The sequence below is a fragment of the Chanodichthys erythropterus genome, chromosome 16, assembly GCF_024489055.1.
Source record: "Chanodichthys erythropterus isolate Z2021 chromosome 16, ASM2448905v1, whole genome shotgun sequence".
NCBI classification, from domain to species: domain Eukaryota; kingdom Metazoa; phylum Chordata; class Actinopteri; order Cypriniformes; family Xenocyprididae; genus Chanodichthys; species Chanodichthys erythropterus.
The window spans coordinates 26,424,764-26,441,369 of NC_090236.1; the positions used below are offsets into that span (position 1 = coordinate 26,424,764).

At 35.6% G+C, this 16,606-nt stretch overlaps 1 protein-coding gene across 1 annotated transcript; it reads right to left on the reverse strand.

Annotated features, from left to right (window-relative positions):
* Positions 1-1,038: 1,038 nt before the first annotated feature.
* On the reverse strand, positions 1,039-10,883 carry afg3l2 (AFG3-like AAA ATPase 2). The gene is made up of 17 exons (XM_067363587.1): positions 10,691-10,883; positions 9,806-9,899; positions 9,630-9,710; positions 9,405-9,526; positions 8,855-9,007; positions 8,674-8,748; positions 8,079-8,203; positions 7,604-7,877; positions 7,374-7,511; positions 7,125-7,278; positions 5,981-6,088; positions 5,188-5,313; positions 4,994-5,104; positions 4,688-4,803; positions 4,385-4,585; positions 2,654-2,848; positions 1,039-2,546 (listed from the first exon to the last, which is right to left on the reverse strand). The coding sequence occupies exons 1-17, from the start codon at positions 10,781-10,783 to the stop codon at positions 2,304-2,306; spliced, it is 2,409 nt and encodes an 802-aa protein (XP_067219688.1). The 5' UTR covers positions 10,784-10,883; the 3' UTR covers positions 1,039-2,303.
* Between the last annotated feature and the right edge of the window lie 5,723 nt (positions 10,884-16,606).

Sequence of the window (16,606 nt, forward strand, 5' to 3'; positions counted from 1 at the left end):
TCCAATTTCCTGTCCAGGTAAGATCAGTGCAAACAGTCTAACATCATCCAGCTCACCCAACATATACAGGGACAAGGACAAATGGTGACTCAAAATCTCCTTTGACTTTTCAAAGCACTTTCAGTATGATTTTGACTCCAGCAGTTCCCACATTCCCGAGGCGAGCTGCTAATCTATGCAGATGATGTCACAGTGTGGGGAAGACTTTCATTTAGTGCTGATTCAGAGGAGACAGCGAGGGAAGCCTCTTCATGTTTGCCTAGTCTAAATGTGGACATCCTCCCCGGCAGGCGAGAGGCTGATTCATACTGCTGTTTAAACGGAGCGCTCCAGTAAATGTTACGCCATTGGAAGTGGGCTGTGGTGTATTTTTGAACGCTTATCACGAACACTCATCACGAACGCTCGTGTGAATGCAAAAAAACGAAGCCCATGCTTTCTTTGAACACATACCAGATTCCCATGGGGGCGCTGCAACTGTTGAGAGAAAAACTATGATCCATATTTGCTTCAAGCAACAGTTCAAAACAAAGAGTGGAATTTATCCTTGTTAAAATCTCAGGGCTCCAGACAAACAAAATGACGAGAGTGCCATCGGCCCCTAAAAGGAAATGTGTAGGAGCCAAATTTTTTTTTTTTTTTTTTGACTAGAATGCTTTTCTAGTTGTATTCAGTATAAATTTGTTCTAATCTGATGCTGTCAACTCTAGTGATTCTCAATGTATTGATGTAAATCAGTGTTATTTTAGTATTACTATTATAGTATTTATTAATATTTTGATTTAATTTATAATATCACTGATGTAAATATCTGCAAAACAGTGGGGGGAAAAAACAGGCCACCCAGTTAGTCAAATTCACAGCAACAGTTTCCAGTTCATTTCCAAATCAACATAACTAGAAAATTACATCTATGAAGAAATCAGTTATGAACGACTCTGAACGATACACTTACTGAGTCTGATTCAAATGCTAACTAATGAGCAAGGGCTGTTTTGTGAATCTTTTTGGCGGAGTCAACAAAAAGAACCTTTTCATAAGAGTTGTTTTCAAAGCTTTCCTGTTAATCAGTGCCAACTAGATTTTTATTTTTTCTTTCAGTCTGGAGCTGTGGATCTGTGTATCTCCTAGCAACTTGAAGTCCATGATGACCCAAACAAAAGAAGCCATTTCATGCCATGCATAGAGGTATCAAGAACTAAAGAAAAACCATTTGAAGTTTATGTAGATTTATTCAGGTTTTCAAACATGTTCAAAACCTTTTCTACAGAACAAAATACACATTTAGATGTAATATCAAGCGATACCTGCCGTAGTCACAAAAGGACAACACGTTCTGTTCTGTTTAAACCCTCAAAGATTGTTTGTGATTTGTAACTGAATCTTAAAATCACCTTCATAAGCTCATCATCAACATAATGAACTGCTTACTGCTCCAGCATTCGTGTATGTTTGCATCCTATTTCATTGCAAATGCGACTTCTTATGCGACTAGATTTGAACTACAGTTTAATCAATCTGTATCATGGAGAGCAGCTGCCTGGGCCATAAATGATCCAAATAAACTTCAACAGAAGAAAAGACATCAAAAATCTCTGTCATTCAATTAAAGAATGTGATCATAAACTGCATAAAATAACATTGAAACCAAAGGCTGACACCCATATCTGTCAGAGTAAAGAGTATGTTAGTTAACACAAATGACTTTGTGCACTGTTCATAACATTCATGATCGTATATTTCAGTCATTTAGACAGCCAGTAAGCAAGCAGCACTGCAAAAAGAACTTTCAGAAAGGTCACAAAATTTGAACTGGAATATTAACATACAGAAAGAAAAAACACAACCTGTGCATGTCACTGAGGCAAAGCTTAAAAGTGATACAACAGGTTTCCTGTTAAACGTCAAGATATGTGTGTGTGTATATATATATAGATATATTGTATGTCTTCTTGGTCATTGATAGGTAAAATTGAAATGACTAGAGAGAATATTTCTTGACAAGCTATAGTGCTTTAGCCTTGAGCTGAACTGTTTTTTTTGGCTCAAATGTCACATAAAATACACTCTGACTTCAACGGAAGATTTTCTCATACTTTTCAAAGCTGTTTCAATTTTGCTGAAACACAATTAACTTCTGCACATGAAAGTTTGTACCCTACTGTACACTATAAGTCCAATGCATACTACAGTACAGCTCTCCTGAAGAACAGGGTACTTGCCTCAGGGTCCGTGTCAGACAAGCGTTTCCCATCTCATAAATAAGTGCTCTGACCCTTTAGGGTCACAATGAACGGATGTCCTCAGAAGGGCATACCACCAGTGATCTGTCGGGCCACCTGCTCCTCTGTACTTTCCTCCTTCTCGCTGCCGCGCTCCTTGTTCCAGTCCTTCAGGCCCTCTGGCAGTGATGTGTCCTCGTCCATGCTTCCCGTTCCCTCAACAAACTCTTCATATGTTGACTTTTCAGCAAACGGCCTTCGGCCCAGAAGCTCCACCATGTCATTCTTATCCAGCACCTCCTTCTCCAGTAGACGCAGTGCCACCTAGTGGTGAAGAGAGAGAATTACAGTTAAGTTTCACAGTTGCTCTGTGTACACGGTTCTTTTGACATGATGATGTGATGAAAACGAATCAGTGTAAAATGTTGTACCTTCTCCACCTCAGCCTTCTTCTCCGAGAGCAGCTGCATTGTGCGCTCATAGGCCATGCTGATGAGGTCTCTGACCTCCGTGTCGATGAGGCGTGCCGTGGCCTCGCTGTAGGGCTTCTCCAGAACCATTTCTCCCTGTCGCGGCAGGTCAAATGATACCTGCCCTACCTTTTCATTCATGCCAAACTGCACAATCTGTAGACGGAAGAGTAACAATTTTCAGCTGGGGGTCTGTGAACTGATATATAAACATACCATAATTTCACCCCATTTTTTTTTTTTTTTTTTTTTTACAATATTCCATATACATTTTTTCAACAACTCTATTTACCTTAGCTGTTTAAACAATATAAATATTATACATTAAACAATGCATATATTTAAAGATAGATAGATAGATCAGTCTTCACTGCCATTTTTAATCAGTTTAATTTTTCCTTGCTGAGAAAATGTATTTCTTTTTTAAATTATATACAGTCAAACCAAAATTTATTCAGACACCTTGAACATTTCATTCATTATTACAGTTTATTCACTATAAAAAAATGGTAATAAAATATGACAAGATCTCAGAGTTAAACTGTGTCAGAAAAAAATAATCTTTATTATTTTAGATAACACTTAAGCAAAACTGGTCAGGTAAAAATGTGTCTGAATAATTTTTGGTCCCAAATTTGTATCAATTTTACTGGTAGTCCACTGTATGAAGAATTTTTGGGTATAATATGTCACAGTTTATTTTATTTTGCTTTCCTCACTTACATAAATGAACTATAGTGTCCTGCACCCACTAGTAAAAAAAAAAAAAAGTTTTTGGACAGGAAGATTTAATGTTTTTAAAAGAAGTGTCTTCTGCTGACCAAGGATTCATTTATTTGATCCAAAAACAGTAATATTGTGAAATATTTTTACAATTTAAAATAACTTTTCTATTGGAATATATTTTAAAATACAATTTATTTCTGTGATGGCAAAACTGAATTTTCTGCATAATTACTCCAGTCTTCAGTGTCACATGATCCTTCAGAAATCATTCTAATATGCTGATTTGCTCCTCAAGAAACATTTATTATTATTATCAATGTTGAAAACAGTTGTGTACAATTTTTTTTTCAGGATTATTTGATGAATAGAAAGTTCAAAAGAACAGCATTTATCTGAAATAGAAAGCTTTTATCACGAAATTGATAATACTGTTACATCCCCTGAAGACTGGAGTAATGATGCTGAAAATTCAGCTTTGCCAAGTTGCCAACACAGAAATAAATAGCATTTTAAAATATATTCAAATAGGAAACAGTTATTTTAAGTTGTAAAAATATTTCACAATATTGTAATACTGTTTTTGCTGTATTTTGGATCAAATAATTGAAGCCTTGGTGAGCAGAAGACACTTCTTTTAAAAACATTAAAAAAAATCTTAGTGTTCAAAAAACTTTTGACCATTAGTGTGTGTATAATATATATATATAGTGCTGATTATGATTAATGGATTTTTTTAGTTAATTTTGATTTTACAAGCACTGAATTTTGACTCATATATACTTGTTTTCGCATCAAATGCATTTTTTAATTCTTAAGGAATGAAAATAAAATTACATACATTATAACAAAAAACTTGAAGTAAAATCCTATCAAATGCAAATCAAATTGTCAGAAATTATCTATTTACTATGTATGAACCACCACTGATACTTTCCAAACAGGCAATCACATAAATGTCTGACCCACCTGTGCATAGGCACTCTGTGTCACCTTCTTCAGGTCATCCTGTGCCCCTGTGGTAATGCGGCCAAAAAAGATCTCCTCAGACACACGTCCACCCAGTGTCATGCACATCCTGTCCAAAAGCTGCTCCTTGGTGTACAGGTACTGCTCTTTAGGCAAATACTGGGCATAGCCCAAACCCTTCCCACGTGGGATGATGGACACCTGAAATGACCAATGATATGGCTGAGTACACTGAAAAAGGACAGTTTCAGTGCAGAACAGTATCGGAGTATTAAAGTACAGGTGATTAAATGGAAGTTTTACTTTAAGCAAGGGGTCAGCGTGCTCAAGGAACCAGCCAGCTACAGCATGACCAGCCTCATGGTAAGCCACTGTCTTCTTCTCATCTGGCTGCAGCACCTGTGTCTTCTTCTCAAGACCTAAACATGTAGAGGTCTTATAATTATATGAACGTCACAAAAAAACTATGCATGCTAATATAGTTAGCATGCATAGTTATATAATATAGAAATATTAATATAGAAATAATATAGAAATATTACGTTTTGCTAAAAATATGTTAAACCAAGAATTAAAGTGTGATTTTCAAATTTCACATCTGTCACTTACCCCCAATTACTCGTTCAATGGCTTGCTCAAAGTGTTTTTGGTTGATGGCATCAGAAAGGTGGCGGGCTGCAATTAGCGCAGCCTCGTTGCACACATTAGCGATGTCCGCACCTGTCAGAGAAATATCAGTGAAGCTCAGGTTACAGCTCATAAACAACTTTTGAAAACCAAATATATAAAAAGTCTTTACATGCCTGAAAAACCGGGTGTTAGAGCAGCCATTTTCCTTGCCAGACTTTCTCTGTTCAAATCTGCCTCCAGCTTTAGTGGTCTCAGATGGACTTTGAATATAGAGGCTCTGCCTTTGATATCCGGTGGCCCTGCAATCATTATGCAATATATAAAATATACATTATCATTTGAAAACTTTAGTCTTTTTTTTTTTAAGAAATAAATATTTTTATTCAGCAAGGATGCATCCAATTAATAAAGAGTGACAGTAGAGACATAATGTCACAAAATATTTCTATTTATATAATTGAACTTTCTATTCATCAAAAGAATCCTGAAAAAAACAACTGTTTTCAACATTGATAATAGTAAACGTTTCTTGGTCAGCAAATCAGCATATTAGAATGACCATGTGACACTGAAGATTGGAGTAATGATGCTGAAAATTCAGCTTTGCCATCACAGGAAAACAATAAATTTTAAAATATATTCAAATAGAAAACAGCTTTGTTTTTAATTTGTAATAATATTTTACAATGTTACTGTTTTACTGTATTTTTAAACAAATAAATGCAGCCATGGTGAGCATAAGAGACTTTTCCAAAATATTAAAAAATCTTAACCACCCTAAACATTTAAATGGTAGTGTATAGTTATTTATAAAACAATAAATATGTTTTTTACAGAATAAATTCATACTTAATGAGGGAAATGTTTTAATAGACTGCAATTAAAGTTCTCCAAAAGTCTCCAAAAATCTACTGTAAAAAAAAAAAAAAAAAAAATGAAACATTGACAGGTGACAAAAACTCTTACCGATATATATCTGTCTATCAAAGCGTCCAGGCCTCATCAGAGCTGGATCTAGAATATCCGGTCTATTGGTGCCTGCCAGCACTACAACATTGGTAGCAGTGTTAAATCCTATACAGGAGAGAGATATAAATTTGCGTATATAATTACATCACATTTTTATTACCAACTTTAAATATTGCTATGATCCTACACATGAAAGATTTAGGGCCCTATTTTAACAATCTAAGCGCATGGCACAAGTCCACTTAGGGCATGTCCGAATCCACTTTTGCTAGTTTAACGACGGGAAAAATGGTCAATGCACCCGGCGCATGGTCTAAAAGGGTTGTCCCTACTTTCTTAATGAGTAATGGGTGTGTTTTGGGCATAACGTGCAATAAACCAGAGTCAAAAATGGAATCTCCCATTCCCTTTAAAAGCCAGTTTCCCTCGCGCCATGGCGGATTCCCTATTTACATGGCAGAATTTGCAAGCAGAAAAACTGAATGTTTCCTAGCGAGGAAACGGATCTGCCTGTGCACGAGGTTAAAGCGCATGACCAGACCATCTACGGAAAAAGCCGGATTCCGCCAAAGCATTTATATCTTTATGCACACAATAATAATCTTTTACATTGTAATCATTTTATTTTTAATATTTGCATGTTTGCGTGCTGCTGCGCATCCCTGGGTGTATAATAAGCAGAGTGTACGTGAGTTGTGCACCCGCATATAGGCACATATTACAAACACACTCTTTAAATAGCAAAAAAATATTGCACCATTGACTTTACACCAGGTTTCAGTTGGTCAATGGCACAGTCTATTTCAGTTGCCTTCAAAATAGCAACACGCCAACAATGCACCTGATCACACCTCGTTTTCAGACCAGCACGCCTATAGGCGCACAAATGGGCGCAAATGCATATGCTATTTAAACAATGTGGCGCAGGACGTGAAAATGATAACACGTCGGGCTGAAACTAGCATAAAAACTTGCATCGTGCCTGGCACCGCATTGTGCCAGATTTATGATAGGGCCCTTAGAGTTTGAGACTAGTCGTAATTTGATTAGGATTTATGACCCTAAGAAATTACAATGTATAAAAGCACCTAAAATCAAAGCATTAATCAATCATGGAAACTACTGTATTTCAGATACAAACCATCCATCTCAACTAGTAACTGGTTGAGCGTGTTCTCTTGTTCACTCTGTCCACCGAAGTTCCCTCTGCCTCTCTTTCTTCCAACAGCATCGATCTCATCTATGAAGAGAATGCATGGGGCATTCTTCCGAGCTAATACAAAGAGATCCCGAACCTACCCAAAAAGAGAGCGTTTTAAGTTTACTAAGTTTGTAAGAAAGCATACTAAAGACCATAAAGCTCATAATAAGATTCAGAAAATGTACTTACCCTGGCTGGCCCAACCCCTACAAACATTTCTAAGAACTCGGATCCATTCACAGTGATGAAGGGGACGTTGGCCTCTCCTGCAGTGGCTTTGGCTAGTAAAGTCTTTCCCGTGCCCGGGGGTCCTGTCAAAATAGCCCCCTAAACAAGAAGATTAAACATTCTGTTGAAATCTCAGTTCACTTTTACTAAATTAGCCAGTTATGCAATGCTATTTAAAAGTCTTGTGCTACCTTTGGAATCTTGGCACCCAAATCCTGGTACTGTTTTGGGTTCTTAAGGAAGTTAACAAATTCCATGATCTCCAACTTGGCCTCCTCACAGCCAGCCACATCCTTGAACTTGACGTCAATCTCGTCTCGTAATACTTTGGCCGTGGTCTCACTGACGCTGAAGAGCCCACCCATTCCCCTCCCCGGCCGCCCTGCCCCGGCTGGCCCTCTCCTCAGCATGAACAGCAAGAACCCAATGATCAGTATGGTGGGCAGCATGCTAAGGAGGAACGACCTGAAAATGACAGAAGAATAAGACTGAAAATAAAAAACTAAACTTTGTAGCATTTTAACCTCTGGTTTGACTAATGATACTTGAACCAAAACAATGAATTTTGATGTCCTTTCCTAAATTATGTTTTGTCCCATCTTTAAATTATCTCTAAATTGCTTCCATTAGGAAATGTATAGTTGCCCATTTAAGTCAATATCTCACCCATCGCTTTCTGTGGAATAGACCACCGGCAGTCTGTTCTCTCCTTCAATACCCATCTCTAGCTGAGCAGTCTCTAGGTTCCGCTCAAATGTGTCCACGCTGCCGATGTTGAACCACACATATTGCTGTACGAAGAAAGGATCACAGTTCACTGTGTGTCATTATCACGATTGTCTTTATAGACCTGAGAAATGTATACCACACATCCAGTACCGCTCAATCATTTGTGGTCAATAAGAATTTATGTTTTTGAAAGAAGTCTCTTCTGCTCACTAAGGTTGCCTTTATTTGGTGAAAAAATACAGAAAGAAAATATAAAATTGTGAAATATTACAATACTTTATTTTAAAATGTAATTTATTCTTGAATTTTCAGCATCCATTAGTCAACAATACATTTGTGAAAACTGATATACTTTTTTAGGATTCTTAGATGAATAGAAATTTCAAAAGAACACCATTTATTTGAAATCTTAATGACCCCAAAAGTTTGAACGGAAGAGTATGTCAGCCATTCAGTCTGTGCTTATATGATTATATTGCCATTGCCTTGGTTATCAATGACTATCTAAAAATAATAAACAAGTAAAACTCACCCCATCAACTGGAGTTTTACCAGGGGTAAAGATGACTTTTACATATCGTTTGTTTACAACCTCCAATCTGTCAACCTAGAAAAGATACAATACACAACTTCACAAGTCAAACTTCAACTGTAGCTAGAAAGAAACATCAAACAACATTCACTGAAAAAACAAATTAAATATGATTACATACCACTCCTTTAGCAAGATAACCATTTACAAAGTCTTTCCAGGTGACCTCCCTTCCTCCATCTCGAAAGAAGAAATAATATGTGACAGCTGCCCAGAAGGCCGTTCCACAAAGGAAATACATGCGAAACTCTTTATCGTCCCATGGCATATCACCCTGCAAGAGAGTGACAGAGAAATAAGAGCGTGTATTTCAAATCTGAATGAAATGGAAATTCACTCAACGGATGTTACAGATATTACTTTAAACGATTCATCCATGCATATGTTTCTTTTTTTTTTAAAGAGCATGAAGACATTTTTTTTTTTACATTGTTCAAACTCAAAATGTCATTACTCGGTCTTCCGGTGAAAACAATATGAGAGAAAAGATTTGTCCCTATTTCTGTTACATTAAAATCAATGGAAAAATAAATTCAAAATAACATGAATGTTGTAGTAAGATATGAAAGTACTTGGGGTAAATATCATGACATCTGCCTCAGTAAAAAAGCTTTTTAATATGTTTCAATAAGCCTAATATTACTTATAATTATTACTACACAATGTTTAACCTTTTGGAGACGGCTGTACCAAGTGGATTCATCTTTCCGCCCTCCTCTTTTTCCTCCTCCTCCTCCTCCTCCACTACTTCCACTTCCACCAGCGGTCTTATGAGCATTGGTTGGTTTGGGCTCTGGGTTAAAACAGATACAGAAAACAGCATGATTATATCCTATGTCGAAGGGCATCATATAAAAGCCAATTAACATGCATAATAAGCTTATGAGAGATATTACCTTTGACTTCTGCATTGGATGGCTTGGGCTCACCGTTTTTTGGACTACCATTTTTATTATTAGGGAAGTATTTTTCAAATCCTTCAATGAAAGAAGATACAACATTATTAGCAGAAGAGTCTAGGAAAGACCCAGCATTGAGCACCTCAATTTCATAATTCATGTGATTCCCACACCTTTGGGAGGTTTGGAGCATAATCTTCTATAGGTGCCCAAGACCTGAGAGAGCAAGGAACTTCTGTCTAGGGCAATTTGTCCAACACCCTGAACCTTCAAAAGCAAATTAATTGAGATGATCAATATAAATAAATAATCACAACTGCTGAAAAACAGACTGCTGCAAAAAAATAAAATAAAAGACTCAAAGCACATTTTGGTCATACAGATTGCCATACAGTGAAGCCATTTGGAGAATGTCTAGGTTCCTCAAATATTGTGTTTCAAAGCCTTTCCATAGTTTACTGAAAGAAGACTGTGACTTTGAGAGTGTTCATACGTCTTGAAGGAACTTACGGTTTACTGAGCCTTTTTAAGAGGCTCTAGAGGGTTTTGCCAGTGAAAAGCTCAAATGCCTGAAGTATCTTTTCAGTGTAAAAGTGCTATTAATGGTTATGCCATTTGTAATTTTACCTCACTGGGAATTATGTAACTACTATTTTCAACAGCCACTATTAAAACAAGCAGTGAAATAAGAAGGTTCTGAATTGTTTTTATATCTATAAAAACAATGTTTACATGAATTACTGAAACATTAGACAATCAGTGACTGTTGTTTTGGACGCTGTCTTCGTTCGATTTGACGGTATAACAGATTCAATGTGAAAAACTGTGACATAACAAGAGCTAAACGTGTTACCCAATGCAATGTCACACAGGCCGACCCTTGTTTACTAACACACTCTCCGGTCTATAACACTGCAGTCAGCAGCAGACAAGACAAACCGATGACACGAACGATAATATGCGTATTTGCAACATCATATCACTGCATATGTTGAAGGCGGTGATGCGTTCATGGACGATTAAAGATCCAGAGAAACACAGTCAAGCTGCACATTTACCGATTGCACACGGTTTGTTGATCTGACATTTGGCAGCAGAGCGTGGAGAAGGTTCCTGCAGCCTCTTGACAGATGCAGATATCGGTGTGCCATTATGGCACTGTGCGCCTGTGACTCTGATCAATACACAAAACAAGACATCGGACGAAAAGTTTTGACAACATGAACTTGAAATTGACTGCGGTCCATTGCGATTTACTTCCGGTGCACGCTGGTGATGTAAACATCTATGGTTAACCCTCTGTGGTCTGGCGTTATTTTCCTTCACTTTCTCTTTATTTATTTTTTTTATTCTGTTAGTTAGATGTGTCATTAACGTTACATTAAATAAATTAAACCTCTTCTGAACATGTTTTTAATTGCTGAATTAAACGTCATTTTGATAGCCTAACTTTATTAGCCTTACATTATTTACTATTATATAATACGCAGTGAAGTTTATTTTGAATAGTGTAGCCTATTCAAATTGTACTTTTTAAAAAAATATTTTTTGTAGACTATAAACCCTTTTTTTTTTTTTACTTTTTTAATTCACTTTTTTCACCTTGGAGTAAGAAAAAGCTATGATTCCATTTAGGAATAATTTGTCATATTCATCATTTACATAAAACATGAATTTAATTGTTGTACAAAAATACAGAAATGTAAAGAAGATAATAAAAAATAGGCACTATATGGTGAAAATCTAGCTTATGGGATGATGACATCAGCCAATGGGAAAATATTTAAATCTGAAATGTTAGTCAATGGGAGTTTTGAAATAAATTGTTTTGCTCTCGTCATTAAAGAGTACTGTTTTCACTGAATAACACACTTTTTATTGTTAAAGAAAGATACAATTGTTCTATCTCATTTATACCAAAAGTGAATAATGTGGGGAATTGTTTACAGCATACTACTATTTAGGACAATTACGGAAAGACTGATAATGTTAAGAGAATTACTTATTTTGCTCTCTAATCCATTTATTATCTGTATAGACTATGGGGCCAAATTTAAACATGGCCCCAGTGTTTCTTCAGAAGGGTCGTAGCAGGGTCACAGTAAAGGACAGAGCGAAACACTGTCAGTAAAGTGTACCAAAGCATGAAGCAACATGTTTCCCGAAGTCTTTGACTTGGCACTCCATCTTGCCCAACTGGAATGATCACATTCTTGTTCCAATGTTAGGTTTTCCCTGTTTAAGGAGCCAAATCCTCTAGATTAAGTTATAATAAAAAATATGCTTTTAAAAATTTTCCTCCAGTTATAGACCGTTCATGTCTATAAGTACAGTATAAATGATCAATATACAAGACTTTTCTTCTAAATAAAGTGTTACTTTATCTGAATGCACCACAGCGTTGAAATGTAAACCAGAACATTTTGTTGACTTATTAAATCATCAATATATAGAAATCTGTGTAATAGTAGCACAGCAGAAGATTTGCAGGTGTTAATGTTATGAAAGAGCCTGCATAGAATTTTGTGAGCATTCCATGCATGCTCTGTTCCATAGTATCAATAACATGCATTTCAGTTTCAGTTCCTCTAAATTCACATACAGAAACTAAAATGAAAGAGTGACCTAAATCAACAATCAACACTTTTATATTAATATATGTTAATATGCGTTTAAAAAAGTTTTGTGTTTGTGTTTTTGTGTTTGTATTGTGTTTTTCAAAAATGTTCAAAGGTGGGAGTTACTTTAAACAAAACTCCATAAAAAAATAATTCAGACTTTAAAATGTGACAGTAAAGACTAGTTAATTGTTTAATAGTATGTTAAATTTACAGTTTTTGTAAGTGAAAAAACAAAACAAATCATTGCTTATTTACAGTGAAAATTTAAAACCATAAAATGACATTCACAGAATCCCCTGTGTTACACTTCACATTTGATGTATTTTCAATTAAATAACTAAATTTTTTTTTAAATATTTTTTTTCCTAATCTGTTAGGGTTTTTTTTTTATGGTACAACCCCATTTCCAGAAAAGTTGTGACATTATGTAAAATCCATTAAAATCAAGAATCTGTGATTTGTTCATTCTCTTTAACCTTTATTTAAAGGTGATAGAGAGGATTTTTCCGTCGACTGAGAATCCAAAGACTGTTAGTGAGTTTTTGAAATGAGCGCATGCGTAAGAACAACCCCCTCCTTCACAGCTCAGTTCAAAGGAACGCCTCCCAAAACTTGTGCACGATATTGGAACACGTGTATTTACCACCGGCATTCGCTCGCTGTATCGTGTTAGTGGATTCATTATGTCGGACTCACCGCAGGTAACTCATAATCAGCAGTTGTTATTCCTGTCTCCGGACAAAAACATTGCATGCGGCGCCTGTAGAGTGTGGAAAGTCACTGGAGAGCGCAGCCGCGCACGTCTCGCACAAGAAACGTCATGGCATTGATTGACAAGCCAGAGGGCCAATCCGCGCATGTCTCTCACAAGGAACGTCACGGCAGTGATTGACAAGCCGGAGGGCCAATCGTTTAAGCGATGATCGCGTAAACGATTGGCTGATGTTTTTAAGGCCCTACCTCGTGCACAGATGATGTATATTAATATTATTCCTTTCAGTGCACCTAATAAATAGTCTTTTATCAGTTAGTAAAGACAGTTTCAAGTAATATTGCAAAAATTTATAAAACAAAACATCCTCTTTAGCACCTTTAACTGACAAAAGTACAAAGAAAAGATTTCACTAACCAACTTATTTGTATTTTGTAAACATAAACATATTTTGATGGCTGCAACATGCTCCAAAGAAAGTTGGGACAGAGGCATGTTTACACCTTTCTTTTTACATACACTTTTTAATCACTTGGGAATTGTGGATACTGATCACTAGGTTTGCAGGTGGAATCTTCTGTGGTCATCATTGTCTGATTCTCCTTTTCATGATGTGCCAAACATTTTCAGTAAGAGACATATCTGGACTGCAGGCAAGCCAGTCAAGCACATCCTCTCTATGGTGTAGTGTCTAAGAAACCACTCAACCACTCAACCATTGTAGCATGTGCAGAATAAGGCCTGACATTTTCTTGCTTCCCACGAACGATGTCGTCTTGATGGCAATATATGTCATAATCATAAATCATAAATACCCACGTTATCCTCGATTTCCGGTTTTAAACCATGGAAACACCAAAGACGCTTTAACCCCTTAACTGTCACCCCCACTTTTTTTTTTTAGACAAGAAAATGCACTATCCAAACTTAAATGGTTGTAATTCAAGCATACTTTGGAGTGTAGACAAAAGGCTGGTCTTGTTTTAAAGATGAAATTTGGCAGATTATTGTAGATGTGAAAAAACTTATGTAAGTGAAACAGGAAAAAAGTTATAGAAGTTTATGTTTATGAAAATGTAAAATGTAAAAATATAATATTTTATATTTTACATAAAATATATATTTTACAAAACAAGTTTTACTCTAAAGCTGCAAGGAAATCAAAGCCAAAAATCTGAACAAGTTGTGTTCCAAATTTCAGGTTGATATCTCAAAAAATGAGCTTTCAGTAAGATTTTGTTTGGGCGCAGTACCACACTTTTTCACTAGATGACAACCAAGCTCCATTACTGACCATATAAAGGCGCCTCCATTTCCATATATGGTTTGAGTGATCTGAACCATATATTTCCATTATTTTCATACAATTTATGAAGTAGACATCCTATATAGAAGTAGTATGGGAATTTTGGCAGAATTTGATATGAATTCAGCCTCTAATAAACATAAAAATAACATGTATGTAGGCCTAGGTTATAGATCGGCGCCACAATCATAAATGTTTTTTTTTTTCCTATTAAAAACATTTTCAGACATTTTTTTTCTCAAAAAATTGAATGGATGTTATCTTTTGAACTCTTGGCATGAAAACAAACATGTTTCAACCAATCTTTAATGATTTTTCATGTTCATTGCAATTTCAAAATAAAGGTCTGAACATGCCTTATGAGTATGAAAATATGCTTGTTGCAAATTGATAAATTACTGCTCCTATGTAATTTATTTTGGAAATCAGTCACCAAATATGTAAACTAGAGATTCTAAGCTTTCAAATGATATATAGTTTATCAAGATTCGTTTAGGTTTAGTATAGAATATTACTGTTTTAAATATGTAATGGCAAACGTCCCACCTGTGGGACGGTGACAGTTAATGTGTTTTATTAGACAGGTGAGCAACTGTTTGGATACATTCATCAACAGAAAACTAATCATGTTATATAGCTCAGTTTAAATCTTTTTTTTATTTTTTTTATTTACTACGAGTACCGTGTTTACCATTCCTAATATCAATCTAGCTTACTGGAGTGTGCAACAAGTGTCTCAGAGTAGCCGCAGAGCGAACGCACAGAGTACCATAACAACTTTCAAAACAAATGTATCTAATATGATAAAACAGCGCTGCGTAATCCCACATACTCATGACCGGAAGAAGCAGAAGCGTACGTCTGTGGCATAATAAAAGCTCCACTGCTCTCGATCCGTGTCATGTGTCGCTCGTCTTTCATTCTTTTTCACTGGTTGTAGACGTGAAGATAACACCTCCAATGATTCTACGAAATCAAGGCGTCATCAAGCTATGCCTGTGTTTTGAATAAGCGACCTCTAGAGGCGAAAAACTACATAAGTGTGCCATAAAAGGGTTAGCTCACCCAAAAATGAAAATTCTGTCATTTATTACTCACCCTCATGCCATTCCACACCCATAAGACCTTCGTTAATTTTCGGAACACAAATTCAGATATTTTAGTTGAAATCCGATGGCTATGTTCATAGGGAGCAATGACACTTTCTCTCTCAAGATCCATAAAGGTACTAAAAACATATTTATATCAGTTCATGTGAGTACAGTGGTTCAATATTAATATTATAATGCGACGAGAATATTTTTGGTGTGCCAAAAAAAAAAAAAAAAAACGACTTATTTAGTGATGGCCGATTTCAAAACACTGCTTCATGAAGCATCGGAGCGTAAATGAATCAGTGTATCGAATCACGATTCAGATCGCGTGTCAAACTGCCAACGGCTGAAATCATGTGACTTTGGTGCTCAGAACAGCAGATTCAATACACTGATTCATTTATGATCCGATGCTTCCTGAAGCAGTGTTTTAAATTCGGCCATCACTAAATAATTTGCTATTTTTTTTTTTTTTTTGGCACACCAAAAATATTCTTGTCGCTTTATAATATTAATATTGAACCACTGTACTCACATAAACTGATTTAAATATGTTTTTAGTAACTTTATGGATCTTGAGAGAGGAAATGTCATTGCTCCCTATGAACATAGCCATCGGATTTCAACTAAAATATCTTTATTTGTGTTCCCAAGATTAACGAAGGTCTTACGGGTGTGGAACGACATGAGGGTGAGTAATAAATGACAGAATTTTCATTTTTGGGTGAACTAACCCTTTAAATAAAGGTCCAAGAGAATTAACAAATCACAGATTCTTGATTTTATTGCATTTGACCTTCTCATCACCACCTCTCAAAATTCGTGGTTATCAGTTCATCACAAAGATACAAAACTAGTATAGGTTGGAATATTAAAATTATATCAGTTAATAAAGTATGTTTTTTACTGTAAATTTAAGTTAATTCTGTAAAACCTAAAATGTTGCTATCCTATTTTTACAGTAAATTTCTGGCAACCACAGCTGCCAGTTGTTGTTTGTTTTACTGTAAATGTCACAAATTTTTTTTTTTTTTTTTACATTTTTTTTTTTACATTTTTTCTGTGTGTATATATATATATATATATATATATATATATATATATATATATATATATATATATATATATATATATTGATTTGTAAATTATCATATTCTATATTTCTAGCCAGCCATCTTTTAAATTTACATTTTTATGCACTTTACTCTGTTTTATTAAATATGTTTTAGATCAAACTAATC